Here is a 27,626-nt window from a genome sequence, read left to right on the forward strand (position 1 = left end):
GGCTTCATGCTGGGTATGGAGTCTACTTTAATTTTTAAAAAAAAGAAAGAAAAGAAAAGAAAAGAAACTCCAAGAAAAGTCCAACAGCAAGAAGGTTTTCCACTGGAAAAAGGAGGAGTAAAGAGAACAACAGCCCAGATGTTCACAACCACTGAGGCCAAGATACAGGGGTTCCTCACTGTCCTAAATCAACGAGAAATCGAAGACATTTTTCTAGTTAGGAGGTAAACAGTAGGAGAATTAGCCAGAAACAATGGGTGAAAAGGTAAAAGTTGAAGGCACTTTAGTTTTGTGATCACTGAAGTGGATATCCTAGGTTCAAATCCCAGCTCTGTCATTCCTTGGCTAGGCGATCCTGAGTTTAACTTCCCAGGTGTTGTTGTTTTTTAATATGTGACTTAGAAATAATAGTAGGACCTACCACGCAGTTACGGTAAGAACTAAATGGGATCCATTATGAGAAGTCCTTCATTCGCATAATGCCTGATGCCTAGGACATTCTCAGTGAATTCACAGCTAACAAGGAAGCCCTTGCCATTTTCCAGCCCACTCGAAGTCTTCACCCGTCCACTGCTCAGGCAGGCTGCACAGTCTGTATTGTCTCATTCCTAAATGAAGTTACAGCTTAGCTTTCACAACTGTCTGACTCTAGCTTTCACACTACAGATATGCGATCTGTTAGGCAACCCGAAATAGCGAATTCCATTCCTGCACCGTCTCACCACCCTGGCCAGCTCCTGCCAAGAGGGAATCAAAAAGAACTAAAACGCATTTCAAGAAAGTCTCGAAATTCAAAGATCCCTTCTTGGTCGGCTTCGAGGACTAGCCTCCCCCGGGTGGCATTCTTGTCTAGCTCACCAGTTCCTTCCCACCTTGGGGTGGCAAGAGCTTCGCCATTGCAGGAGACACACCATTCCGCACGGACTCAAGCATTGGCTCAAAACTCAGAGCTACGTGGATTTTGGTTGCATATATGACTACAGAGATTTCTAATTCTTTTCCGACTCAGAAATGACAAATCTATCATCAAATGTTACTGATTTATAACGTCTGTCACTATTGATGTTTTCGCAATCCACAGATGTTAAATATACCACTGCTCCCACGTGAGAGTCTTTAAAATCTTCTGACATTTTAAACCAGTGTTTGCATGTGATCATCAGGAAAAAAAAAAAAAAAAAAAACACAGGAAATAAAGAGAAAAAAAATTACAGATCACCTGTATTAGGTAATAGGGATCTGTATGCCTCGGTCCAAGATACTGAGTAAAAATATTCCAGGGATAAAGTTAATAAAACAAGCAGAAAGGTGTCCGAAATGGTCTTTCCCCTTGACTCCAAGATCCTGGGGGAGATTTTCAATGGTAAGACACATTTCAAATAGGAAAAGTTCCCTTCCCCTCCCCAGCCCCACAAAACCGAAGTCAGTACATACAAATCCCAGTGTTCTTATCCAGAGAGGAGTCAGCCAAAAAAAAATATCAGAAAGCGAACTTGAGAAGTGGGCACAGTGCTTCTACATTGCTCCTACCTGTCCTGCCGTTCAGGAGAATCGGCTTGCCCTCCAGTTCTCCTTTCATGGGAACAACGGTGATCTTGTATTCTGTCCCGGGCTGCAGACCTGCCAACAAGTAGCTTGGTGAGTTTGGGTCCCCAGACCCTTGCCCCTAACCTGCTCTCCCCAAGGATTTCCCTCGTGGGAGGAGGGGTGCTTCTCACGCCAAGAGGAATCTAAGGCAGAGAAAGAGTGCTGGGGCCAGGAGTACGAGGCACCATCAAGGCGCTTCAGGGGGTGCGGGGGGCCAGAGTAGATGAAGTGAACATAAGGGAACTCCTTTGTTGGGCTGCCAAGCACTGATTTCCCAATTTTATTTACAGCCCAACTGGCTTTCTGCCCCCCAACAATCCTTCTCCCTCAAAAGTTTCTTTCTGCCTCATTGTAATAATTAGCCTAATCGTATCCCATGATTTTCTTCTCTGCATTGCCTTTTCTTGTCTGTTTCTCTGTCGCCGTGGTTGGAATTACTGCTCTAGGTGGCCCAGATAGAGCAGTATGTGGGAGGCACGCACGCTGCTCTCCGCTCTGCAGACACTGGGAAGCCCAAGATGTCCTTTCAAGATGGAGGGCACACAGCGGACAGCAGAGGAGGACGAAACCATGGAGCTAGTAAGCTCAGGGCCCCCTCCCTTGCATGGGCTACTTCCAAGGGTAGATCTTTAGGTATTCATGATTGTGTATTATATTCCTTAAAGAGAGCCCTGAAAATTCTCCAAGCTTTGGGAGTCACAAAATGTGAGCCAGCCCTGCAGGGCCCTGTTTCGCTAGCGGCCATCGGATTTTCAGCTCTCAGTAGATTGACTTGGTCAAATGGGACAAGGATCTCCCCACCCAGGCCACCCAGCATCACTCTTCCATGCACCATGCCAAATAAACCAGTCTCTCTTTCTCTCTCTCTCTCTCTCTCACACACACACACACACAGAGTTCTTTCAAAAGGAATGTCTACACCGACATATCCACCCTGAGACACAGACACGGTTTTTAAGAGGACATTGGGCTGTCCTCTGTCAGCCAGCTGCTCTGAGATTCCAGAGTCAGCTCTGGGATGCTAGAGCCTGTTCTGCAGGTCAACCAACTGGGCACTTGTCTGGGAGTTTCCAGAGTCAGAGTTCAAGGGATTCCTAGGGCCCCAGGACCTTCTGTGCCCACTGTCCCCACCTCAGCATCCATGGCAAACATCCCAACATTCCCAGTGTTGGCTCTTACCGGTGATGTCATAGCGACTCTTGGGGTCACTGCTCTTGGGCACAGTGACCTCGGCCACCTCCTGCCCTGTGAGGGGGCTGTATTGCAGCTTGTAGTAGTCCACCTCAGTCGGGGGGTTCTCCCACTCCACATCAAGCGAGTTCTCTGTCTCATCCGTCACCCACGCAGTGCCAAGAGCAGCAAGATCTAGTCAGGTGTTAGAGAAGGTGGGAGAAAGCAGTGAAGGGAAGAGCTCAGGCATGTCTGGAGCTGTCATTGGCCTAGTAAGGTCAGTGGCCTTTCCAGACACACTGAGAACATGCTTCACCCCAGCACACATATCTTTAACAGGCGTCTTAAAACTACCAAAATAGCAAATAAATTGTTGGCTCTCACATTATCCACGGAGGACAGACTATCTTCTGAGAAAGCCTCCTACCTCCCACCCCATCCCATCAGATGCCATGCTGTCCTCCCTGTCAAAGCCGCCATGGGCCAAGCCCTGGACCGCACGTCTCTAGCCAGCCATGCAAACTTCCAGACCCAGGGGTCAGGCCACTCTGAATGAAACACACCCTTTAGCTGCAGCACCGTGCCCTCAAAGACAATCCCAGGAGAAGCTCAGCTTCTCCCATGTAAAGTGTGGGAATGCTTTTGAAATTATCTCGAGTATAATACTGATAATACAACCAGTCTCTTCCTCCATCTCCCAAATTACAGCCCCTTCTTTGCCTCTCACATTCACCTGTAAAGACTAACATAAGGGGTGGGGGGAGGGCGGCACCTGGGTGGCTCAGTGGGTTAAAGCCTCTGCCTTCGGCTCAGGTCATGATCCCACAGTCTTGGGACTGAACCCCGCATCAGGCTCTCTGCTCAGCAGGGCGCCTGCTTCCTCCTCTCCCTCTTCCTACCTCTCTGCCTACTTGTGATTTCTGTCTGTTAAATAAATTTAAAAAAAAAAAAAAAAAGACTAACATGAGGGAAAACTGTAAAATAGGTGAATTTTAACTTGGTCCTCCTGAGTATCTTCGCTGTGCCTTCTACCAGAGTTTAGACCTGGTGACCTCAGCTGCCCAACCTGTCCAGCCTGCAGAGGAGAGTTATTGGAGTTACTGTACTTATTTATTCATAGTCAAGTATTAATGGCTAAATGTTTACCCTTCCACTTGTAAAAAAAAAAAATGAAATTATAATGATTCATGCAAAGGAATGGATCACTGATGTGGTTCCAAGGGAAGAACTTTTGGGCGGTGGCTGGGGACGGAGGGGACTGGGTCTTTGAGAGCGGTGGGTTCCAATGGCCGTATCCAATGGCCATATTCAACAGCCATATCCAATGGATGTCACCTGACCTGAAGTTTGAAGCCCCTAAGCTCTCAGCCTTGCCCCTTCCTTGCTCATATACCCATTTTCACTGCCTTGGTGGTGCTCCCTTGTCAAGGACATGGGACAGAGAATTTGTCAAGGACATGGGACACAGAATTTGTGCATCAGGCAGGGGGTGAACTTGGTGCTCTTGAGGTCCCTTGGGTCTGAATGTTTCTGATTCACTCTGCTATGAACAAGAATCTCACAGAGCCTTTTCTCTGAAGAATTTCCTCCAACCTACTGGCTTCCATCTCCCAGCCTCCAGCTTCTTCCTTCAAAGATAGGAATTCCTTGAAGGAACAGGTCAAGAGGTCAGTAATAAAAGTGACTCAAGGATCACAGAAGGGACCTATACAGCTCACAAACGAAAAAGCAGAGACTTAATGAAAATATTCAAGATTATTATGGAGATAGGTGCCTTTCAGACTGGGGTTTCCCTGAGGAGGAAGCAGAAAGGGTTTAACATGGATCAGATTAGAAAGAAAGACAAGCTTCACAGCTGCAAGATTTTACAAGTCCCTAGTGTAGAAGCCAAGAGGGGTTACTAAGGCTTTCAGAACAGCTGTCTCTGCTCTTCATTGGGAGCTGGCCTGGTTCTCCCAGGTTAGCTTGGGTGCACTCCCACTGAGCATAAATGATTTCACAGAACATCAGCATCAGAAAGGCCACTGTGTGGTCATGATAGCTGAAGACAAAAGAAAGCCATTCCGTAATTATGGCTGAATACAGGCAAAAGCAGGAACACTGTCCAAACCACAAAAAAAACCAACATTCTCTCCCCTGACTAATACGAGTGACTACCCTTCTTCTCTGATGACGGTTTTAGCCTCCCTGTAGTTGGCTTTTTCTAGAAAAGGTTCACTAAGTTACCAGTCATGGAGTTTACTCCCCTTGCCGAAGGCATGCAAGCCAAAGCAAACCCCTACTGCCTTCAACTTCCCCCCAATCACCCAACACAAGCCCCAATCCTTTTCCAATCCTTTCTAATGCCCTTCTTGAGACATACACAGACCCTGTGGTGTGTTGTCCCACACCAACAGTCAATAAACCCAACCTGCTTGACTCCAGGGGTGTCCCAAGGGGCCTATGGCCGGAGGGGGTCGACAAAGGCAATCACAGATTATACCCCCAGGATGACAGGTCCTTCACGGCCCTTTCCAACATGGAGCCATCCCTATCCCCACCACCGAACAGGATAGGCAGCTTGATGCTTCTGCAGAGAAAACGATGGGCCCAAAAGCCCAACTACCTGGGTCTCCCAGAACTTTCCCCAGGAGTTTTAGTGAAAGGTAGAGGCAGCTGATTTTTATCAGCATCTAAAACAGTGGCTGGTACAAAGTAGATGTTCAGTAAAATAAGATGAGTGAATGAAGGGATCAGAATCACTCAGATTAACTGGGTTTCTCCAAATTCCTGAAGATCTAAGCTGCTTTAAGAACTTTCATGAGAAAACAAGAATCTCTAAACAGTAAGCCATGAGGCTTGTCTTTACAAACACTTTGGTAGTATTTGGTGGTGCACTGGAGACTCTGTCCCGCCAAATCCATCTTCTGTCCTCCTGTGTATCCCAGATGATGACTGCTATGAATTGGGTTGGTCAATCCCCTTGCCCTCTGGCTTTTTGTTACGTTCAACCAGTGAGTTACCAGGAGCTCAGAAGGCAGGATAGAGAGTTCCTGATCTCCTTCCCTCCCTTCTGGTAAGGCCATGAGAGATGGCCTGCATCCCTACCCAAATGGCTTCCTCAGACAGCCCTCTCCTATAGCTCTTTTTGGGTCTCACTACCAATTTCCATCCCTACTCCTTCAGATTGGGGTGGACCCCCACTGATGCTAGATCTAGAGTGTTCTACCAGCCAAATCCTATCCACCCATGCCTCTTCCCTAAACTGTCTTCAATTACTATTTTCCCTCTCTCTTTCCTGCTAAGATGACTCTGATACAGGTGGCTTCAGTAAACCTTCACCCATCCCAACTCCAGTTTGCTGAATGGCCTTAAAGCCTCCTTGAGGCCTCAAAGCCTCCTTGGCTCAGGGGCAGAGAAGACTGCATGGGCCCCAGGCCAGCAGGCTCTATCCCTGCCTTGGCAGAGCTGAGAGAAGGGAGCAAGAAAAGCTGAGAGATTTTTCTCCAGAAAGCAGGACTGCAGCAGGCATGTTTTTCAACCCCAAACGAGGGCAATGTTCTGAGTATTAGGTATTTGTGGGGACAATGGGAGAAATATTTAAAATGGGGCCTTCCCTGGGAAACCTGAGGCATCCCTCACCTGTCGTGGCAAGCAGATGCTGTGGGCTGCTGGAAACTTCTTTCTTCACGTTGCGCAGGGTAACTATGTACTTGGTTCCAGGCTGCAAACCAGTGATCTTGTAGGTGTGCTGCTCCTTGGGCACTTGGATCTGCTTCCCAGAGAGCTCCTGCCCCAGAGGGTAGTAGCTGAGGAGGTAGTGGTCCACCTCGCTGGAGGGCTCCCAGCTCACCAGCAGGGAATCCTCCGTGCTCCTGAGCAGCTGCAGGCCCTGGGGAGCCACCACTGTGTGCAGAACACCAGAGGTGTGGGGAGGGGAGGAAACAGGGGCGAAAAGGCACAACCAATGTCACCGAGCACCCACTATATACTTAACTCTGGTGGCAGGTACGACTCTGGACCACCCACCACACCCTTGCCCTCCCTCCAACCCGTCTCGCCAGACCTCCAACCCGTCTTGCCAGAAGCTAAGTGGTTGGGAGTTGACGCCCACTCAATCAAACCTAGACGTGCGCGCGCGCACACACACCACCATCAGGTCACAAAAGAAGGCTGGTTCTCAGACCAGTAGCACCAACAGCCGCTGGAACCAGTTATTAATGCAGATCCTCGGGCCCCACCCCAGGCCCCCTGCATTGGAATCTCCGGCCAACCCAGCAATCTGTGTTTTACAAGCCCCCTACCCCCACCCCGGGGCTTCCGAGGTGGACCAGAGGCCACTTCCCTGCGCAGCCCGGGTGTCCCGACAGCTAAAGGCCGCCGGCGTGGGTCGGGGAAAGGAGAGGGTCGGGCCTCGCGGTCGGCTCACCCTGGGCGCAGTCGAGGCCTCTGAAGCCCTCCTCGCAGTAACACTCGCCCGTGTCGCAGAAGCCGTGGCCGCTGCAGTCGCCGGGGCAGCGGCGCTCGCTGCAGTCCTCGGCCGTGAAGTCGTCGTGGCACTGGCAGACCCCGCGCACGCACGCGCCGTGGCCGCTGCAGTCGTCGGGGCAGGCGGGGTAGGCGCAGTCGGCGCCCACATAGGGCGGCTCGCACTCGCAGCGGCCGGCAGCGCAGTGCCCGTGACCGCTGCACGCCCCGGGGCAGGCGGGCCGCTCGCACGCCGCGCCCTCCCAGCCCTGCTCGCAGTGGCAGGTGCAGGTGTCCGGCGAGAAGGTTCCGTGGCCGCTGCAGTCGTGGCTCCCACCTGTGGGCGAGAGGAGAGCAGGCTGGGGGTTAGGGCGGCCAAGTGCGCCGAGGGCCGGGGCCCTCTCGCCACCTCCTTCCTAGGAGGCCAGGGCCTGGGATTAAGACAGGGGTCTGCCCTTTCCAACCTGGGCCAGACTCCAACCTGCGGCAGCTACAGACGTGTTCTTTCACTCCCCAAACGCCACGTGAAGTCCCATCCCTTTCCCTTCTCATCCAAGTGCTCAGGTGAGTTCTGGTTCTCTCTGCTCTAAATAGAGGTAAGTACTGAGGACCTAACCGTGAAGGCGCGAGCACTGCTCCAGCCTGGGCATCAGCGGGCCGGCTTGTGCTGAGGGGCAGGCTTCCGGGGGGACAGGCAGGGGAGATCCAGGATGCCTGGGAGCAGGCTGGACCTTAGCAAGGCTGGCTCCTTGGAAAATTAGCCCACACTGAAGCCTGGAAAAGTGGGCTGCAGAAGCTCCCCCAATAGGCCATTCACACTCTGGGCCTGAGGAGTGGAAAAAGGGATTCCCCCAGGCTCCCCTCTCTAGGCCCAGGCAGCAAGAGGCAGTTGGAGGCCCTGGCCGGTCAGCAGCCCAGCTCCTGCTTCTCAGAACACCCTCTTTCCTTCCTAGACATTTTTGTCAGGGAGTTTCCGCCACTGCCGTGCATGCTGTATCACTGTGGTGGTGGCCCTGGGACCCAGGTGTCTGTCCGGTATATAGATGTTCTCAACCGTGGCTTTTCCCCCAGCATAGAAAGGGATGTCAACATACCACCCGTTATGATTTGGATCTGCTTTGCTAAATATCTACTACGGGCCAGGAAACTTCTGTACAGTGTCTGCAGTTCTGAGAACTGGACTAGGTGATAGAATTATCCTAATTGGACAGTTTTGAAAACTTCAGGACTTTACTCAGAGTTACGCCACTAAATAGTGACAAGACTGGATTTGTACCAGGTCCCATCTAGCTCCAGAGCCGACCAGCTTTCCTCTCTTTCCCACTGCTCCCCCTTCCTGTGGATACTGGACCCACAAAGGGCACCCATAAGCCTAAACCCAGGAGTCCAGACTCACTTTAAGAGTTGCTGGTCCCTGCCTACTGAGGCTTACGGATACTGCCTGGAGCTAGTTCGAAAGACAAGACAACCCCTCCACCCCGCCCGCCTGCCAGACTCACAGAGAGCACCTGGCACATAACAGGTGCCCAGTGAGGGTTTGTTGAATGAATACCAGGTGGCGAGCTCACCAGCAGCGCCTTGGCAGCAGCGTTGGACATTGCACTTCGCCCTTATCTCCGCCATCTCCTCCTCCAACTTCATCACCCGGGCCAGGAGGTCTCGGACGCTGCCTGCCAGCTCACAGTCCTTCTGTGGCGTCTGCAGGCGGATGTTGTGCCTGAAGATGATGTTCTGTTCCTCAGCCTCCCCTGGGACCAGGAGTGAGGCCCCATCATCGCTGAGGGGCTGAGGGTCAGTCTCCACCTGGACCAGTGCAGACTTGGGCACGTCAATCTTGTAGGTATGGCTGACGGTGACCTGTTGCTCCTTGTCGCTGCAGCCGTGAGGTTCGAGAGTGGCTGGGGCTGATGCCACCAAAAGCACAGAGCCAACGAGGAGCCCCAGGGGGAAGTAGAATGTCCCCTGGAGACCCATCCTCCGAGAGACAGGGAGCAGACCCTCTAGGAGACCTGTACCCAGGAAAGATGTAAAAGACAAGCCATGGGGATTTGCTGATGGAATCTGGACTTTTGAGTGGCTTCTAGGAGACCACAAGGCTGAGAAACCAGCAGGCATATTTCATCCTGTAGGTCCTGAGGCTCCAAACCAAACTTTTTGTCCTTTCTCACACATTGTCCATTCCCGCCTCCTGGCTTTGCTTACACTGCTCAGTACCTGGGAGACCCGCCTCTTCACTCTAATTCTATACTCATCTGACTAATAATAACAAGGATAACAACTGTCTCCTATAAAGGGCCTACTGTGACCAGCTGCCCCCAACCCTAATCTATACCACACTCCTAGTATTACCCGCCCCGTCAACACCACCTACAGAACACCTGCACATAGAAAGAATGCTGTGTACCAATTTAATCCTCACAACAATCCTTCATGGAGTATATTATTTGTACTCCATTTTACAGATGTAAAAACTGAGACTTGGTCAGCCTAAAATGACTTGCCCACAGGCAAGCAGCCAAGAGCGGCAGAATTTCCATGCAGGCAGTCCAGCTCCAGTGTCCATGCTCATCATCCCATGTCACACGTGAGAAAACCATGGCTCAAGGGATGGAGCTCGTGGGCCCAGGTTCCACATCCAGGAAGGGAAGAGCCTGTACTCAGATGCTGGGCCAGGGTTCTCCTCACCACCTCTGCCTTCAAGCCAGTAAAAGACCAGAATTTCCAACGCAAATGCCTTCTCCATGAAGCCTTCTCTCCTGCCACCCCCCCCCCATCTCACTCCCAGTGGAAACTAGCTCTCCTTATGCTGAGCATTCTGAGAAATGTGTCGGTTCCTCTGGGGGCCTCCTGATGGTTTACTGTGTTATAGTTACTCTTGTACACAGTTTGTCTCCCCGTGAGGCTGTCAGCCTCCTAAGGAAAGGACCCAAGGCCAATTCCTTGGAGCCCTCCCAAAGCAGGAGCACAGAATGACACAAGCCAAGGGGCTCAGTCACCCTCAAAGCCATCCATGCCCAGCTGGCCCGCTTTGTCGGTCAGTCCAGGCCACTGGGGCAGGAACAGGCTGCTGGCTTTCACCTCTAGTCTGGCCCCAGGAAGTGTGAGCCTTCAGCTCCATCCGTGTGTAACAGGATGCCTCCCCAGCCCTTCTCCAGAATGACACATCCTTCACCACTATCAGACCAAGGCCAAGAAGACCCCAGGAGACCAAGCCAGGACCTTGGCCTCGCATTTACTGAGGGGCACGCATTCACCAGAACACCTCTTAGCTGGGCTGTTGTGGCACAGCCCTCAGCTAGAAAGTGAGCCGCAGGGCATCTGTGACCAGCTCAAGACTCTCAAGTATTGGTACAGACACTGACAACATGGGGGGCCTGGATAGAAGATAGAGGCTTTCCTATTGGGAGGGACCCCCTCTTCACAAGAGGGTGCTCTTCCAATACCCAAAGTGATCAGGCAGCTCTGGAATCTGCTTGGGACTTTTGTCAGAGGAGAAGGGGGTTGGGGAGGGCCAGTAGAGTGAGTTGGAAGGCAGGTATAGGGTAGAAATAACCATATTTCACCATTGCTGTCCTCCGAAGTTCATCCCCATGATAACACAGTCACACATAGAGCTCTGTTCCTTCCCCAAGGCAGGGACTGAGAGTCAGGGGTGTGAAGCAGTGTGCCCTTGATTATGCAGCGAAAGTACAAGGCTGCAAACTCGGTCTACACAGTGTCCACTAACTGAGCCCTTAACCACCCCCCCAAGACTTCCATCTCCTCCAATAGCCGCACATGCTGATCTCAAAGGCAACCTCTTAGTATGGAGTTTTCCCTCCCAAATCCCCTTCCTAGGCATCAGTGGAGCCAGAAAGCAGGCTCGGACTTCTCTGCCCACTCCTGCCATCCCGACCCCATCCCCACCCTATGGCTCCGTCTCTTCTGAGACGCAAATGGAGTACAGATGGCTTTTTGAAGAAGTTCTGCACGAATGCAAAATAGCCACAGACTCCTGCCCTAAACCGCAGCAAGGCTGTGCGCAGCCCAGCCTCCCAGTGTTTGTTTTTGGAAGCCTGGAATATGAGAAACCCCAGAAGCCCTCGCAGGAGCATTCAGTGTCGCCGGCCCTTCTGCCGCCTGTCGCTTGTAACAAGATGTCTTCGCTAATTGCAGCCTCTTGGATTCCCCGAGTTGAGCTTAGATTTCCCTGGGCAGGGTGATTGCTCAAAAGAGGAAGGGAAGGAGGGATCCTCGACCTAGCACTTCTGTCAAGTATAATGAGCGAGAGGAGAAGCCTGCTGGCTTTCCTTCCAACACGTGGCAGGAGACTCGCCTGGGGTAGGAGCATAGGGATGGGATGACCTCACCAGCGCTGTCCCTACGCAGATGTCTGACCAGAGACAGAGCTCCATCAGAGGGGGGGGGGGGGGGGGGGGCGGACAGGGTAGCAAATGTCATCCAGGAAAATGCAGGATAACTTTCCGAATGAACATGTTTTCGGGGTGAGGAATCACTTAGTAAACGCTGTAGGAATGTGTGAGACAAAGGGTGTTTACAGCCACGGAAAGTGCCTATGGGAATCCACAGGAAACCAGGTGTCCCCAGAATCAGACTCATCGACTCCCATCTTGTCTTTAATTCTGACTGTCAGAGGGACGGTAGGGGACATGGGGAGGTGGGGGGTAGAGGCATATTAAAACTCAGAACAAAGACGGCCTTGGCATTGGTTTTCCAGAAGGGCTCTCTGAAGTATGTGCTGCCAATGGCCAGCTGGATGGCTGGTCCTCCTGGTTCTGCCCTGGGAGACACACACGTCCGGTGCTCTATTCATTCTCCCTTGATGGCCACACCCACCCCTGCGGCTCCAATTTCTGGCCACACGCCGATGGCTCCAGATTCTGTATGTATGTTCCTCACCCAGACATCCCTGTCATCCCAGGCATGGCCATGGTCATGAATATGTCCATCCCTTCTGTGTCTCTGGTCTCATTACACAATCCTAGCCAAGGTCATATTTTGGGTACTAAGTAATAATAGCACCTAGGTTTTTCACGTATGTGTTTATTAGATGAGGTGAACTGTGCCGGGCACTTTATAAATGTTATTCTCACTCAAAATCCTGGGAGTCCCTTGATATCATTCACTGTTACAGGTATTCAGAGAGGTTAAGTACCTTGCCCAAGGTCACACAGCTAGTAAGCAGCAGAGCTGACATCAAATACCAGATCTGTCCATTCTCCTTATCAGTGTTCTTCATCTCTCTGCTGTATGTACTGCCCCAGATTTAAAAAAAAAAAAAAAAAAACAGTGAGAAGATCACTCCATGTGAAAAAGAAACCAACGTCCTCTTGCATATCATATTAAGAGAGGGGGTCTTCTGAAAATAAAAGAAACTCAAGGCTTACTGGATGCTCAATTCAAAATTAATTGCTCTGTAACTAAATCCTGTACCTGCACTCCCTCTGAGCAGTGCCAAGGATGATCTCCTAGAAAGATAATTAGTTTTTCCCCCAATAAAATGGTTAAATCCTGCTCGCTTCTCATAAGATGTGGAGAAGTGTCTTCCTAAGAGACACAAAGCAGACCAGGACTTGTGTCTGTAGGGAGAGATGTCAACTAAGGCTGGGCCAGAGGAGAAGAATGGACCCCGGGTCCCAGATAGCCGTGTCCTATCCTAGGACATCACCTCATTTTCCACAAAGAAAGATGCACACCCTGGTCAGAAGTAAAAAACACTACATACAGCGAAGAGAGTGGCAGCCAATTTCTAGCCACCATGACAGACCTTTCTACTTAAGTTTGGGGCTTTCTTTGGTTCCCTTATTACCTCATCCTGCCTTTACAGTTAACCACAAGCAAATGAGAGCACTGATTTGGGTTTTAGAAAAATTGTATCATCTATTTCTAGTAGAGTTAAAAAGATATTTTTTAATATTCTGCCCTCAAATGACAGGGTGGACATTACTGAACTATGAAGGGAAGTGGGGCAGATGTTGGCTTGGGAAGCCCTGATATCACACATGTCACCTGGCAAACTTGTCACTCCTTCCCCAAACTCTCTTGGGCATATTCTGCCAGTGACCCCCAGCACAGGCCCTGCATGACCCCAAGGTCTTCTGACCCAAGTACTTGGCCCAGGAGAGAAAGTTCTTGTGTACCTGGCTCACCTCATCCCAGGCTGGACACCTCAACCTACTGATATCGCCCCTGGATCTCTTTCTCTTGTAGTAACGCAAGTACGGGAGATGCACAAGCCCCTTGTCTTTGAACTAAGTCAAACCTAGGAACTAGGACAAACCAAATACATAGGAACACTTTTATTTCTGGTCCCTGCAACACTGCAACACTGAACTCTCCACCCAGGCATACCATACAGAATAGGAGACACCAAGTGTGGATGTGAATGAAAAACTGGCTTTGTGTGATAAGGCTTAATACGGGAGCATTCCAGGCTCCTGGGTGGCTCAGTGGGTTAAGCCTCTGCCTTCAGCTCAGGTCATGATCTCAGGGTCCTGGGATCGAACTCCGCATCAGGCTCTCTGCTCAGCGGGGAGTCTGCTTCCCTTCCTCTCTCTCTGCCTGCCTGGTCTGCCTACTTGTGACCTCTGTTAAATAGATAAATAAAATATTAAAAAAAAAAAATACAGGAGCATTCCAGGCATCATTCAGTCCCCCAGTCCCCTCCTCTTCTAGGTCTAGCAGACCACACCCAGTGAGTGCCCAAGAAGTCCTTGTAGATGACTCACACCGCCATGCAAGACCCCTTTTCCTGAAGAGCTCTTTCCACCACATCCGCCCACGAACCACAAGCTAGAAAAGCTAACACATGGGGTCTCTGATCCAGCCTCCGCACTCGTTCACCTTTTCGTGGTGGTCAGAAGCTAGTGTGGTGGATTTGCTCCATCAACCAAATACTGATTTACCTTATGAGGACTCAAATGGGTGATGACAGTGGTAGTTCCCATTGCCTCAGCTCTTACGATGTGTCAGGCTCTGTGCTAAGCTCTTTTAAAGCTTTTCCTGAGCATCAAGCAAAGACATCCATTTACACCACAGCAATGAAGCCCCTTCTCACAAAAAGCCCTTCCTTTCCCTTTCACTGAAATACGTGGGCTCCTGCACAGTGAGAAGATAAGATAGGCACAAGGGCGTAAATTCAGGACCTGCCTCCCCCACATTTAACCACACACCCAACCCCCAGAAGGACTTTAAAGCATCACTTTAGACACACAGGTGTGGGGGGCTTCTGATGACACACTGTTTCAGCTGAATGATAATGAAGGGAGGCATATGAAAATGCTGCATTTCCTTTTCTTCATTTAATATGTGGTTTTCCATGTATTTAAATAATTTAAAGTTCCAGCCTTCTTCCAAAGAGGCTGAGTCCCATCCACACTCTCTGGGTCTCTTCCTGAGACCAACAGCATGTACACAGACTGTGGCTGGTTGACATTAGCAGTGTGTCTACTGTGGTGAGACCCTACAGAGTCCCTGCCCAATCAAGGACCAGGCTTGAGATCTCAGCATCGTCACCTCAGAGACTGGTCTGCCTGGTCTGCCTACTTGTGACCTGGTACCTCCAGATGCTGCTCCAGAACCTAAACCATGATCTCACATCTGTATCCAGACTTTATGGAATGAGCGGTGGATAGACAAATCCACTGGCATGATTTCTATAGGCATCTTCTCAGGAGCAGACCTCAGTCTGTCCTACATTCCAAACCACAGAATGGTGCTGGAATAGAAACCAAAACCCACAAGATGATCTGAAGTCATCCTGTTCAATTTTCCCTCCTTGAAGACTCAGCTATAGCCACGAACTTGGGGACATAGCAGGACTCAAAGTTGGATGAAAGAATGTCTGGTTTGGGGAGTGGGGGAGTTCCCTCCTCCCGAGAAAAATGGTAACTGATGTTAATACTTTCTATTCCCTCCAGAGTCTGTCTCCCAGCATCACCACCTTGACCCTGAGTCTCCAACAAACACCTAAATGCCAAAAAACACCAATTCTTCCCAGGGAGATCCTGTGCTCAGCCAGCCACCAGTCTGTAGTCCTGGCTGAGCAGGTGTCCTCGAAGAGGACATTGGGCATTGAGCATGGACATTGGGCATTGCAGCTAACCCAGTTTGTTATTTTCACATTAGGATTTGGTCTCTCTCTTTTTTTAATGCTTATATCAGCAACTCCAGTTTTGTGTTTTTAGGTGACTATTTTCACTCATTCTTTCTCTCTCCATTCCCTCAGCTCTCTCCCGACCACAAAAATAAATAGATAAATAAATAAAAAGACACCCAATAACTCGTCCACATCGTTTCTTGAAATGTTTCCCAATGGGTGTTCTTGAGGCATCACAAGGGTGATGGCATGGGAGTTTAGGAGAAAGAAGCTGTTCTCTTACAAATCAAAAACAAAACCTATAAAATTAAATGTTTGGAAAAAACTTCAAAGCTCTTTAAGTACATTTGCAAACATCATTTGACTTGGCATACACAAAATCCAGAAAAGGGGAACGTTAGAATCGGTTCTTGATCACATCTAAAATCAAAGCTTCATTTTAGAATTTTTTTAAAAAGTGAGATGTAAGAAAAATTACCCCAAAAAAGAGGACTCTGACATTGTAATAATAATTTTAAAAAGCCGACAAAGAAATAGTGCTGAGAAGGACATGCCAAACTTAAAGGAAACATCATAGGTAGAAATCTGTTATAACTCCAGGCAGAAATTTCCTATGACACAGACTGAGTGTGGCCAGGTAAGAAGACGATTGTGCTCAGTTCCGTCAGGGTATCGAGTATATTGCTGGCTAAGGACATGTTACTTGGGTCCTGGGAAGTATTTCCTAATTAGGTGTTCTCTCCCCCTGGAGGTGATCAGACACTGATTACGTTGCCTGGATTTTCAGGCTCAGGAGCTTGTTCCCACCTGGCCACCTTCCTCCCTGTCACAGGTAAAGCCTTCAGAGACAGGTGCTCTTACCTCAGAGGCTTCAGGGCTCGACTTCCAGCACTTCGTCTCCCAGGAACTGGGGCCCTTGGGCTGCAGAACTCAGTGCTGTCCTGTCCCGCCTTCTCTCCCCTCCTCAGCTTCCCTCCCTGGGTTTAAATCCCATCCAGGCAAGAGGAGGAGCCAATGGGGATCCTGGGGTGTTTCCCTCTTCCCAGCAGAGACCCAGTGAAGAGATCATGAGCAATTCCTTCTTATTCTAACCAGGGAAGGAAACCCGTACACATTTCTCCCTTCTTTTTTACATCCATTACGCAGTAACTAAAAATACCGGAGACGGTTTCCATTTAAGTGGATCCAGAATAAGGTTATTAAAAGAGTTTGCCTGTCTCCTGGCCAGGAGCTGGGTCTTCGGGTTTGAAAGAGATTTTATAAAGTCTGTTTCTCTTTTTTTCTGTCTGAGGCACCCTGGGGCTTCATTGTGTACCATTTTTTAAATCGGAGAAAACCTTTGGCACGGAAAGAAACGAGCAGAAGCCCTCAGGGACGGAAGCTCCCGCAGCCTCCCATCTCCTCCTTCCATCAGTTCACAGCTCTGACAGGCAGGCTCTGAGGACTCCGGGAGCAAGAACAGTAAGTCCAAGGCATTGAACACCACTCACTGCCGGCTCTGGCCTACCCCTTTCCAGAAGCGTCCCCAATACCAGCCACGGAAGAGCTACGTCCCTAGGTAGGCGCTGTGGTGGTCCTTTCCTGCCGCCCCTTCCTTTTCTGCCATCAGGTGGAGAGACCTTAATCCTTCCTGTGATCCAGAGCTATTCCAGGGTCACAGCTGACACTCACTGTCCCTTCTACCCTCTACCCCACTTCTGCCCTGCCTGAAGTAGGTTCCAGAAGGCAGGTCTACAACACAGTGAAAGGAGCTGATATGTTTCAGCTTGCCTGTATGGGCGCTGATGTTGTTGGAGGGGAAGGAAGAGGATGGGAGAGACAGGGGATGGAGGAGCGGCCCCGGAAGTGTGAAGGTGCACCCAGAGTCAGGGTTCCTGTATCTGAAGTTTGTGTTGTTGGGTCCCCCAATAAAGGGTCCGTGATTAAAGGAGCAAGACTGATACAAAGCGAAGGTCAAGCAAAGCTTGGTTTCCCGCCAAGCATCGAGAATCAAACCAACCGGCCGGGGCCACGCCTCTTACGGAGAGCGCGACCCCACCCTGCCTCACAGACTAACTTTTATAGAGCAAAGGCCATGTGGTTGGGCCTGGCCACACACAGGTGGCGAATGAGATTGCAGCACGCAGAGAAAGCTGCCCAGTCATGCTAGGTCACACACGGGTGGCCAGTTGAACTACAATTCACCCCATAGTAGACATTTGCAGTAGCCTATCACCTTGATCAGAATTGGCACCCAAAAGGCGGGGCCCACACTCCTTGGTAGCTAGGGAGACGGTATGCGCGCTCTACTTATTGGACTTCTCCACCTGACCAGACTCATCCCTGCATTCAGGCTGTTATCTCCACCTGACCTGACCCACTCTTGTATCTGGGCTTTGGTACCTGGGACTGGTTTCCTGGACTTGCTTTTAAATAAGTTCCCCTGTGGGGGGGGGGGGGCGGGTCAATATAAGTTTTACTGCATAAACAACAAAATGGCTGTTCAACCGAGGTGGGACCACCCTGGCTAAATAGGCCCTTACAGTGTCTGCTACTTGCAAGTGATCTTTGACTTAACCTATTCCTGCCTCAGTTTACTCATCTCTAAAAGAAGAATAATATGGTTATGACGAGGATTAAAGAAGCAAATATGTGTAAAGAATTTTGACGAAGGCCCAGGGACACAAGGAGGACTCAGTAAATGTTAGCTGTCATTATTGCTCTCATTATTATTATTGTAAAGATTCTTCTTGCGTACCTCACTTAGTAGTCTTTAATAATCCCCACCTCAGCCTACATGGGTTCAGAATTCTCTGCCCTTCTTTACTCAAAACCACAAGGAGGCCTACTTTTCCCCCCGGGCCCCCAGAATCGAGACCAGCAATACACAGAGGTAGTATATTCATTGTGCTGTGAATTAGGGGTCACCAGAAAATCCCCTTTGCCCCCAAACATTTCTCTTCTCCCCTGGATAATTTTTTCCTCTGTTTCTTAAATAGCAAAGTGTCCCCTAGAGGCTCCTAGGACTCTGTTGTCCACTCACATTGCTCTCTTGTTCTTAATTTCCTTTTTTTTTTTTTTTTTTTTTTTTTAAAGATTTTATTTATTTATCAGAGAGAGAGAGGGGGAGAGAGCGAACACAGGCAGACAGAATGGCAGGCAGAGGCAGAGGGAGAAGCAGGCTCCCTGCTGAGCAAGGAGCCCGATGTGGGACTCGATCCCAGGACGCTGGGATCATGACCTGAGCCGAAGGCAGCTGCTTAACCAACTGAGCCACCCAGGCGTCCCCTTAATTTCCTTTTGTTAATTCTTTTCAAATGGGTGATCTTCACCAACTCTCTCCATTGTCCCATCTTCCGTGCCTTATATAGGAATAACTAAACCAATGCAACAGGCTCCTACGAGACCACCTTCCTCCAGCCTTTCCCTCCTCCAGCCTGTATGAGTTAGATACAAGACACATAGCTATAACACAGAGCTCTCCCACCCAATGCTAATAGCTCAACAAGATGGAAAATGATTTCCCTCTCACATAACAGAGGCCATGCTGGCTGCTGGTAGGGCAGCACCAGCATCGCCAGTGCAGGCCACCTCTCTCCAGAACTCTCTCCCAGCCAGAGGGAAGAGTAAAGAAATGAGGGCAGAGGAAGTGCATGTCCATTCCTTTAAAACAAAACCTTTTTATTCTATAGTTGTTCCAGACTTGCTCAAAAATTGCAAAAACATTACAAAGAATCTGCAATAAGCCTTCACCTACATTTTCTAAATGTTAACATTTAACCATATTGGCTTTATTATTCATTCGTCATATATACATGTATTTTTTTTCTAAAACATTTGAGAGTCAAAGACATGATTTACCTCCTTACCCTTTACCCCTTCCCCCATGTCTCCCCTAACTTCATATTTCCCCCAAACTGGGATGTATTCTTACATAACCTCAATACAATGATCAAAATAAGGAAATTAACATTGGTATAATACTACTGTCTAATTTATAGGCTATATTCACAGTCCATTTGTCTCTCTAATGTCATTTATGAGAAAATAAAAATTGTTTTCTTGGTCCAGGATCCAATCCAGTATAATCATTGCATCTAATTATCCTGCCTTTTGAGTCTGTTTCAACCTGGGACCTTTCTTCAGTCTTTATCTTTTATGACCCTGACATTTTTGAAGCATGAAGGTCAGTTATTTCATAGAACATCCTCAGGTTAGGTTTGGGTTTGTCTGATGCTTCTAAACAACTAGATTTAGGTTATGCATTTGGGGCAGGACTATAGAAGAAGTGATGTGTCCTCATCACATCTTTTCAGGAGGCACTTGATATTCAACCATCCCAATGTCAGTGATATGACCTTGGATCATTTGATTAAGGTGGGGTCTGGCAGGTTTCTCCACTAAAATAGGTGTCCCCTTTGTAATTGATAGGTATTTTGTGGGAAGATGTTTTGAGACCATGTAAATGACCTGCTTGGTTCTCTACGGTCACCCACTAGTTGAGCACCCATTTTTGAATCTTGCCTGAAACACTACGATAGTGGCTCTCAAATGGTGATTTTTCTAATTCCATCACTCCTTCCGTGTTGATAGATGGAATTCTACTGTAAAGTAGATTTTCCTTCTCCTCCTCCCACTTTATTATTTTATTTCTCTATATTGAAACTGATTCATGTATTCTTACATTTTATTCTATGTGTTATGTTTCCTTTGCTCTCATTATTTATTTCTCTCAAATTATCCTACATTTGGCCAGGGAGATCCCTTCCAGCTCATTGCTGTGTCCTTTTAACATACCCCTACCACCTTAGAGCATTTCCTTACTTTGTGGATAACAAATGATCAGGCTCATCTTGCACTTCTCATACCCAAACCCTAGAATCAGTTATTTTCCAAAAAGCCCTGTTACCTTCTACTGGAGAATGATGTACATTTTTGGATAAGGACACAGCCTGAAAGAGCACACATTTTTTCCATAGCATCCCTTTGGGGATAATTTGGTCACGTGATCACACACACAGCTGCCAGAGAGCCTGGCATATCTTCAGGTAAGTGGTCATGTGTCCAATGAAAGCTCAGAAGCAGCATTCATTTAACAAGAGAGAATGGACATTGATGGACAACTTGATTTCTGCCACAAAACCCACCCAAGCACCATCGGTAAATGCTCTCTCTGAGCCATAAGCTCTCATGTTACTCATCTGCCCAGATCTTTCATAAGCTCTCGTTACCTACAGACCCAAGCTTCTGAAGCTCTCTGTAATGGCCTCATCACATCCTCACTGGCAAACTCATCTCCCACTGTTTGCAAATACAAATGGTTAGCTTCAACCACTCAGCCCTCCCCAGTTCTGGTACACATGGTGCTCCTCTCAACTGTGGCCCTTTTCTTGAGCTCAAGCTCATCTCAACTCTATGAATCTTCTCTGATTCCCCTACTGTAATTGCCTGAATCAAAGTAAAACCTTTACTTTTCTAACAGCTGGCCCCAGAGTTTCTCTTAGGGAGATAACTCTCTTCATGTAGGACAATACTTGGGATCCTAAGGGCAGGCTTACAATGAAACTAAGAAACAAACCAATAAAGGCCAAACTTCTCTGCATGGGATGAATAGGTATTGGTAAGGAAAGGAAACAGAAAAGATAATGGCGGTGGTGAGGCATGATGGAAGAGGCTGGGGCCTAGGGAAGACTGGGGCTAGTGAGATAATCCTTAGCAGATGAATTACTTTTTTTTTTAACTTTTTTTTTAAGATTTTTATTTATTTATTTGACAGAGAGAGATCACAAGTAGGCAGAGAGGCAGGCAGAGAGAGAGGAAGGGAAGCAGGCTCCCCGCCGAGCAGAGAGCCTGATGTGGGGCTTGATTCCGGGACCCTGAGATCATGCCCTGAGCCGAAGGCAGAGGCTTTAACCCACTGAGCCACCCAGGCGCCCAGATGAATTACTTTTAAGAACAAGAATGTCTTTTCAGTATTAAAGTGTTTGCTTTGCCTTATATCAACCTCCCTCCCTTCATGGCCCCCTAGGATTCAATCTATGGTTCAGTCTTCAACTAAATGTTGAGTCTTCTATACACAGAGATGCTTTTTTTTTTTTTTTTTTTAACTAGCTTGAAATGTGAGAAGAAAAATAAAAGAAAAGGACTGGGTCACACATCTGGGTCAGTGTTGCATAAAAGGAAAGAGCCAAAGGATTAAGACATCATGTAACAGAGTTCAGAGTTCAGAGGAAGCAAGAATCCAGAGTCAGACATGTCCATAAACTGTAAGCCCTTGTACCCTGTCCAGAACAAAATTCACAGAAATTGATGATGGGAATAAGAGTGCTTTTGATCTTCCACAAGTTGGAGGTTAGAGATTGGACCTGATTATGTTTAACTCCTTAAGAAAGGTGACTTCACTTGGCACCTGAGTTACAGAATGTCTTCCCTGTACCTCTCATTTCAAGACCGGTAGTGCTGGTTGGCTATTCTATGTATCCACACAGAGGCTCCATTTTTTTTTAAGATCTATTTATTTATTTGAGAGAGAGAGAGCAAATAGGAGGGAGAGGAGAGAGAATCTCAAGCAGATTTCCTGCTGAGTGCAGAGCGCAGCATGGGGCTCAATCTCACAAGCCTGAGATCATGACTCAAGTTGAAACCAAGAGTTGGTCACTCAGCCAACTGTGCCACCCGAGTATTCCCCACACAGAGACTCCTTAAGTTCAGTATGAACTCCTGGAGAATGAGGACTTTGTTTTCTTTTTTCCCCCTCACCACCTATATTATTGCAAAGTATATAATACATTACCTGAAATTCCATCATGAAAGATTTATTCCTCAAAATGCCCAAGAACAAAGCAAATTCCCCAAACACATCAGGCCTACACTATGCTGGCAGGTACTGTTCTGTCTGCCTCCCAACAACCTCATCCTTCCTCTTTCCCAAGAGAACCCCGATTTTATTTAGATATGACATTAGGCTTCAGGGAAATCTAGGCCCATTCCCTGCTCCATGAGGTGGGTTCTGATGGATCTAAGCCAACCCAGGTAATCCCACTGCCACTGACTGATCTGGACAAGGTCATGCAATACATTTGGTGTCAGTAAGATGTAGGGAAAGCCTGATGACAGGGCTTCAAAGAAAGTTTCCTTCACTCAAAAGATAAATAAATGACCCAAAGAAGAGACAGACATTGTCACATCTTTCTATAAGGGTTGAAACTGTGTCAGACACCTTGGAAGCAAACATAAGGAATACTAGCCAAAAATGAAACCTATCAAGGATGTCAGGATGGAAAGATGGGAGGAATCTGGAGTTTTTCACAACACTGCTAAGCCGATGAATTAATGACCACTTGAGTTTTACTACTTTGGAATTTTCCTGAGTCGGGGCTTTACTTCTTTGAGCTAAAAGAATCTAAGGAAGTCAACATTGCTCAATTAATGTCTTAATCACCAAGTAACTTACTGACATTCTGTTGAGAACAAAGTGGAATGTAGGGAACTCCCATTGGGAAATAGTCACAGCTGGCACAGGCCATGGCCTGGAGATTTGGCAATCTGTTTATAAGGCTTTCAGTTCTATTAGCTCTTTTGTACTTGTTGCCTTTCAGATGCGAGTTTGTGGTAGACTTACAATAGCTACAGATTCTTTGCAGCTCTTCCGCACAAGAGGTTGAGTCTATTTCCCTACTACTTGAACCTGGCCTCCCTTTGTGAATTCTTTAGCCCAACAGAATGTAGCTAAGTGACATTATGATTCTGAGCTTGGGCCTCAAGTGGCCTTATGGTTTCTGCTATCACTCTCTTGGAATACAAGTGGCTTCTGGAGGATAAAAAAGCACAAGCAGAAAGAGACCTGGCCATCCTAGCTGAGGCCCCAGACATATGAATGAGTGCAGCCAGTATTATACGAGACACCCCAGCACAGTCTAGTCCAAACTACCATCCCACAAAATTATGAGTGAATAACTAATTGTCTTAAGTCACTATATTTTGGAGAAGTTTGCTATGCAACATTGGAAAAATGATACAGAACCGATTCCCAAACTAGGGGAATAATTTAACTTGAAACTCATTTCAACTCATTATTTTGTCCAAATACTATAACCCATTCCAGAACAACCTGGAAAAAAACAAACTTGCTGTTTCAAATGATGATTCAACCAACATGTTATTATATCATCTTCTTTTATTTAAGAAAAATGTAGGAAAAAAATTCCAACTCCCATCATCTCCAGTTTTATTTGTCCTAAGAAATCACCCAAAACCCAATACACTGGCTCTGAGGGAGCCTGAATCAGTTGTGCCTCGTTAGGAGATCTGGAGCTGGCCTCAGATGGTTTGAGTCTGTTGGAGCTGGTTGGAAGATAATGTCTTAGTATTTTTCATTAGAATTCTGCTGAATCCAAAGGAACTGAAACCAAACCTGAGCAGACCTCCCCTGCCACCATCTTGTTTCAGTTCGCTCACTCACTCTGCTATAAACTGTACGTATTTTGTAACCACAGGGTCCTCTTCCCCTTACGGTAGATTCTGCAGTACATTCTCTGTTGGTGCTCAGAAGAATGTGCCATATTTGACTTTAAATATGCAAGTGCCTGCAAAAATAGAGAACAGAACACAGCATTTAGCAAAAGGCTTTCAGCACAAGAAAAATTATTACTTCCTTCAAGGCATTGAAAGACCTTGATTCTTCTTCCATCAATATTTTCTTCTCTTGGGTCAATATTTTTTGATATCCATCTCAGTAGAAGCCAATATCTTCTTATTAATCTCTTGGGGCAGTACGAGTTGCTATGAGTGAGTGACCTGAAGTGTGTGTGGGATGGGAAAGTTGGATTTTGCTGTGAGGGACCTAGAATATGGTAGAAAGTGACAGTTCGGTTTTTAGGAGACTTCTTTCATCACTTGGCCATAGATCACTGTTTTATAGATAATCATTAATATTTCCATTTTAAAAGCCACATATTATTATAGACTAACTGCACCATGCAGAAAAATATAAAGAATAAAGTAACATTTCCTGGAATTCTCACAACCAGAGATGACCACTGATTTTTTCCTACAAATTTATACATATATGGAGAGATGTATGTAGCTGTGCACATGGATTTAAAAAAAGATTAAACAATTAGGATCTTATTACTTAGAGATTTTTCTCCTGCTCTTTGCTCTTAATTTTACATAGAATTTTTTTCTCCATTTTCTTATAAATTCTTTCAAGGACAAGCTTTTTAATGTTTTATAGTATTCTAATATGTGCATTTAATACACGGGGGAAGGGATTCCTTACAAAAGGACACAAAGGCATTGCAAGAGTAATGGAAAGGTTCTTTTTTCTGGATTGTCATAAGGTCACAGAACCGTATACGTTTGCCAAAATTCATTGAACTTTTAATTTAATGGGGTAAATCTTAACGTACACAAATTATAATCTCAATAAACCTGACTAGAGGGGGGAAAACACTTAGCTAAAGAATCCCCTCGTAACCTGACCCAGTGCTGCCCACATCTTGGTCTACTACTAATTTCTCAGGCTTGACAGCACATGGAAATCACCTGGACATGTTTAATAAAATAAGATGCCAGGGTTGAGGAGAGGGCACCCAGAGACTCTGATTTAATTGGCCCTGGGATCAGGCCAAGGCATCATATCTCCTGAAAACTCCCATGGTGATTCTAAAATGTGCAGCCAGGGTTGAGAACCACTGATTTTCACAATAAGTCATTTGGACCAAGGAGATAAGAGCTGATAAAATGGGATATGTATATTTCAGAATCATAAAAGAGTTTTTATAAATTTTGCAAACTAAACATTTATTAGCCCACTGATTTTTGTCCTGTTTCCCCCTTTGAGATAGTTATATGAGATAGTCATATAAATATTTTTATTGCAACATAATTCACATAACATAGAACTCATCCTTTTAAAGTCTACAATTCATTGGTTTTTAATGTATTCACAAGCTTCTACAGCTATCACTATTATTTACTTTGAGAACATGTTTTTTCAACCTAAGAACAAACCCCACATCTGTTAATAGTCGCTTCTGATTTCCCCCTCTCCCAAACTGTGAAAAACACTGATCTACTTGCTATCTGGATGAATTTGCCCATTCTGGACATTTCATGTAACTTGTATACATTGTATGGAATCATACAATATAGGACCTTTCATTACTGGCTTCTTTCACTTAACATGGTGTTTTTAACATCCCTCCATGTTGTAATATGTATCAGTACTTCCTTCCTTTTCATGGCTAAATAATGTTTTATCACATCATAATGTTTTATCATATTTATCATCCATTCATCCACTGTTGGAAACTTGGTTGTTCCACCTTTTGTCCATTGTAAATGTTGCTGCTATGAGCATTTGTGTACAAGTTTTTCTGTGGATTTATCTTTTCATTTCTCTTGTTATTCACCTAGGAATGGAATTGGTTGCTGGGCCATGTTTCTGTTTAGCTATTTTTCCTTCAACAATGTAGAAGTGATCTGGTTCCTCTATGTCTTCTCCAACACTAGTTATTGTCTGACTTTTTTGTCATAGTCATCCCAGTGGGTGTGAAGTAGTAACCTTGAGATTTTGATTTGTACACCATTAATGATTAATGATGTTGAGCATCTTTTCATGTGCTTATTGGCCATTTATATATCTTCTTTGGAAAAATGTCTATCCAAATCCTTTGCCCTTTTTAATTGAATTGTTCGCATTTTTATTGTTGAGTTGTAAGTGTTCTTTTATACTCTGGATATTAAACTCTTAATAAACATGTGATTTGCGGGCACCTGGGTGGCTCAGTTGTTAAGCAGTTGCCTTTGGCTCGGGTCATGGTCCCAGGGTCCTGGGATCGGTGCCCACATTGGGCTCCCTGCTCAAAGGGAAGCCTGCTTCTCCCTCTCCTGCTCCCCCGCTTGTGTTCCCTCTCTCTGTGTGTCTCTCTCTGTCAAATAAATAAGTAAAATCTTTAAAATAACAAAAATAAACATGTGATTTGCAAATAGCTTTCCCAATTTTTGGATTTTCTTTTACTTTTTTGAAAGCATCCTGTGAAGCACGAAATTTTTAATTTTGATAAAATCAAATTTATTTTTGCTCTTTTGCTGCTTATGCTTTAGGTGTCATATATAAGAAACCATTGACTAATCCAAGGTCACAAGGTCTACAAGTTTCTTTCTAAGTTTTTTATAGTTTTAGAGCTTACATTTAGGTCAAAAACCCATTTTGAGTTTATCTTGGTAAGTGGTGTGAGGTAGGGGTTCAACTCCATTCTTTTGCATGTGAATATCCAGTTGTCCTGCTACCATTTATTAGAAAGACAATTCTTTCTCCCACTGAGTGGTCTTGGCACTCTTGTTGGAAATCATAGGTATTTTTAAAAATATATTTATCTATGCTCAGCTGGAAGAAATTTTTGCCCAGCTGATTAGGAGCTCTAAGTCCAATTGGCCCTCTCTACACATCAGTAGGTCCAGTGACTAATAGCTATGACTTTAATAATTGTGACTTTAAGGATCTACTTTAAATTGTGACTTCTACTAGTTGTGACTTTTAAGGACCTACTACTAGTTCTTAAAAGATACTTTTTGATGAGTTAATCTTGAGGCTAATCCATTTAGTAAACATAGAATAATTGGTTTCTAATCAAATTGATTGGTCTGATTCAAGTAGATCTCACTGATCGGCTTAAAGGACCAAACTGGCCTGTACAAGTCAATAGTCAGAAGAGTGGAAGAATCCTTGGGTTGACAGTTGCCTACTGACCAAGACCACGATTCTATCTGGGTGTTTACCTCTCCCCTTTGTGAGAGGAGTTAAATCATGATTTATTCTAAACTAATCATGATAATTCCAGTCTTTTCAATATGGTCTGATTTAGGAAAGGATATTTGAGATTTTTGTCAAATGTGGTTTTTGGAAAAGCTTTCTTATATCAGAAGAGTTGGTGCTTCTCCTTCTGATGGCTATTTCCATGCCTGCCTGAAATATAATGGCCATATTACAATCATGAGGGGAGCTAAACAGGACAAAAGATGACAGAGCAGAAATATGGGAGGATTCTGGGTCCTTAATGACATTCTTGAATCCCTGAATTAACTAACTAATTAACTAATCCAGTCAGGTTACAGTGCTTTGTTACTTGTACTCATATTATCCTAAACAATATAGGCCTCCTGACTTTTCTCAGAAAATGCCCTTCAGACTGAAATATGTTAAGTGGACTGTAAGACTGAGCACAGTAACCCAGAGAACTGAAATTCTTCAAGAGGATTTTCCAAACTTAGCCCCAGATGAAGCTTCCCTGAGATCTATAAGGAGACCTGCCCTTGAGGCTGATCATGATGGAAAATGTAT

General features: G+C 46.5%; 1 protein-coding gene across 1 annotated transcript in view; it reads right to left on the bottom strand.

Moving 5' to 3' along the window:
• TNN (tenascin N) overlaps nt 1–9,828 on the bottom strand; it is a 52,222-nt gene extending 42,394 nt beyond the window's left edge. Inside the window, exons 1-5 of the mRNA XM_059146614.1 lie at nt 8,772–9,828; nt 7,166–7,540; nt 6,379–6,642; nt 2,767–2,952; nt 1,531–1,620 (exon numbers count right to left, since the gene is read on the bottom strand). Of these exons, the coding sequence (XP_059002597.1) occupies nt 1,531–1,620; nt 2,767–2,952; nt 6,379–6,642; nt 7,166–7,540; nt 8,772–9,318 (1,462 nt within the window). The 5' untranslated portion in view covers nt 9,319–9,828. The remainder of the gene's footprint in view (nt 1–1,530; nt 1,621–2,766; nt 2,953–6,378; nt 6,643–7,165; nt 7,541–8,771) is intronic.
• Nucleotides 9,829–27,626: the final 17,798 nt, after the last annotated feature.

This window comes from Mustela lutreola, chromosome 14 (assembly GCF_030435805.1).
Source record: "Mustela lutreola isolate mMusLut2 chromosome 14, mMusLut2.pri, whole genome shotgun sequence".
NCBI classification, from domain to species: Eukaryota; Metazoa; Chordata; class Mammalia; order Carnivora; family Mustelidae; genus Mustela; species Mustela lutreola.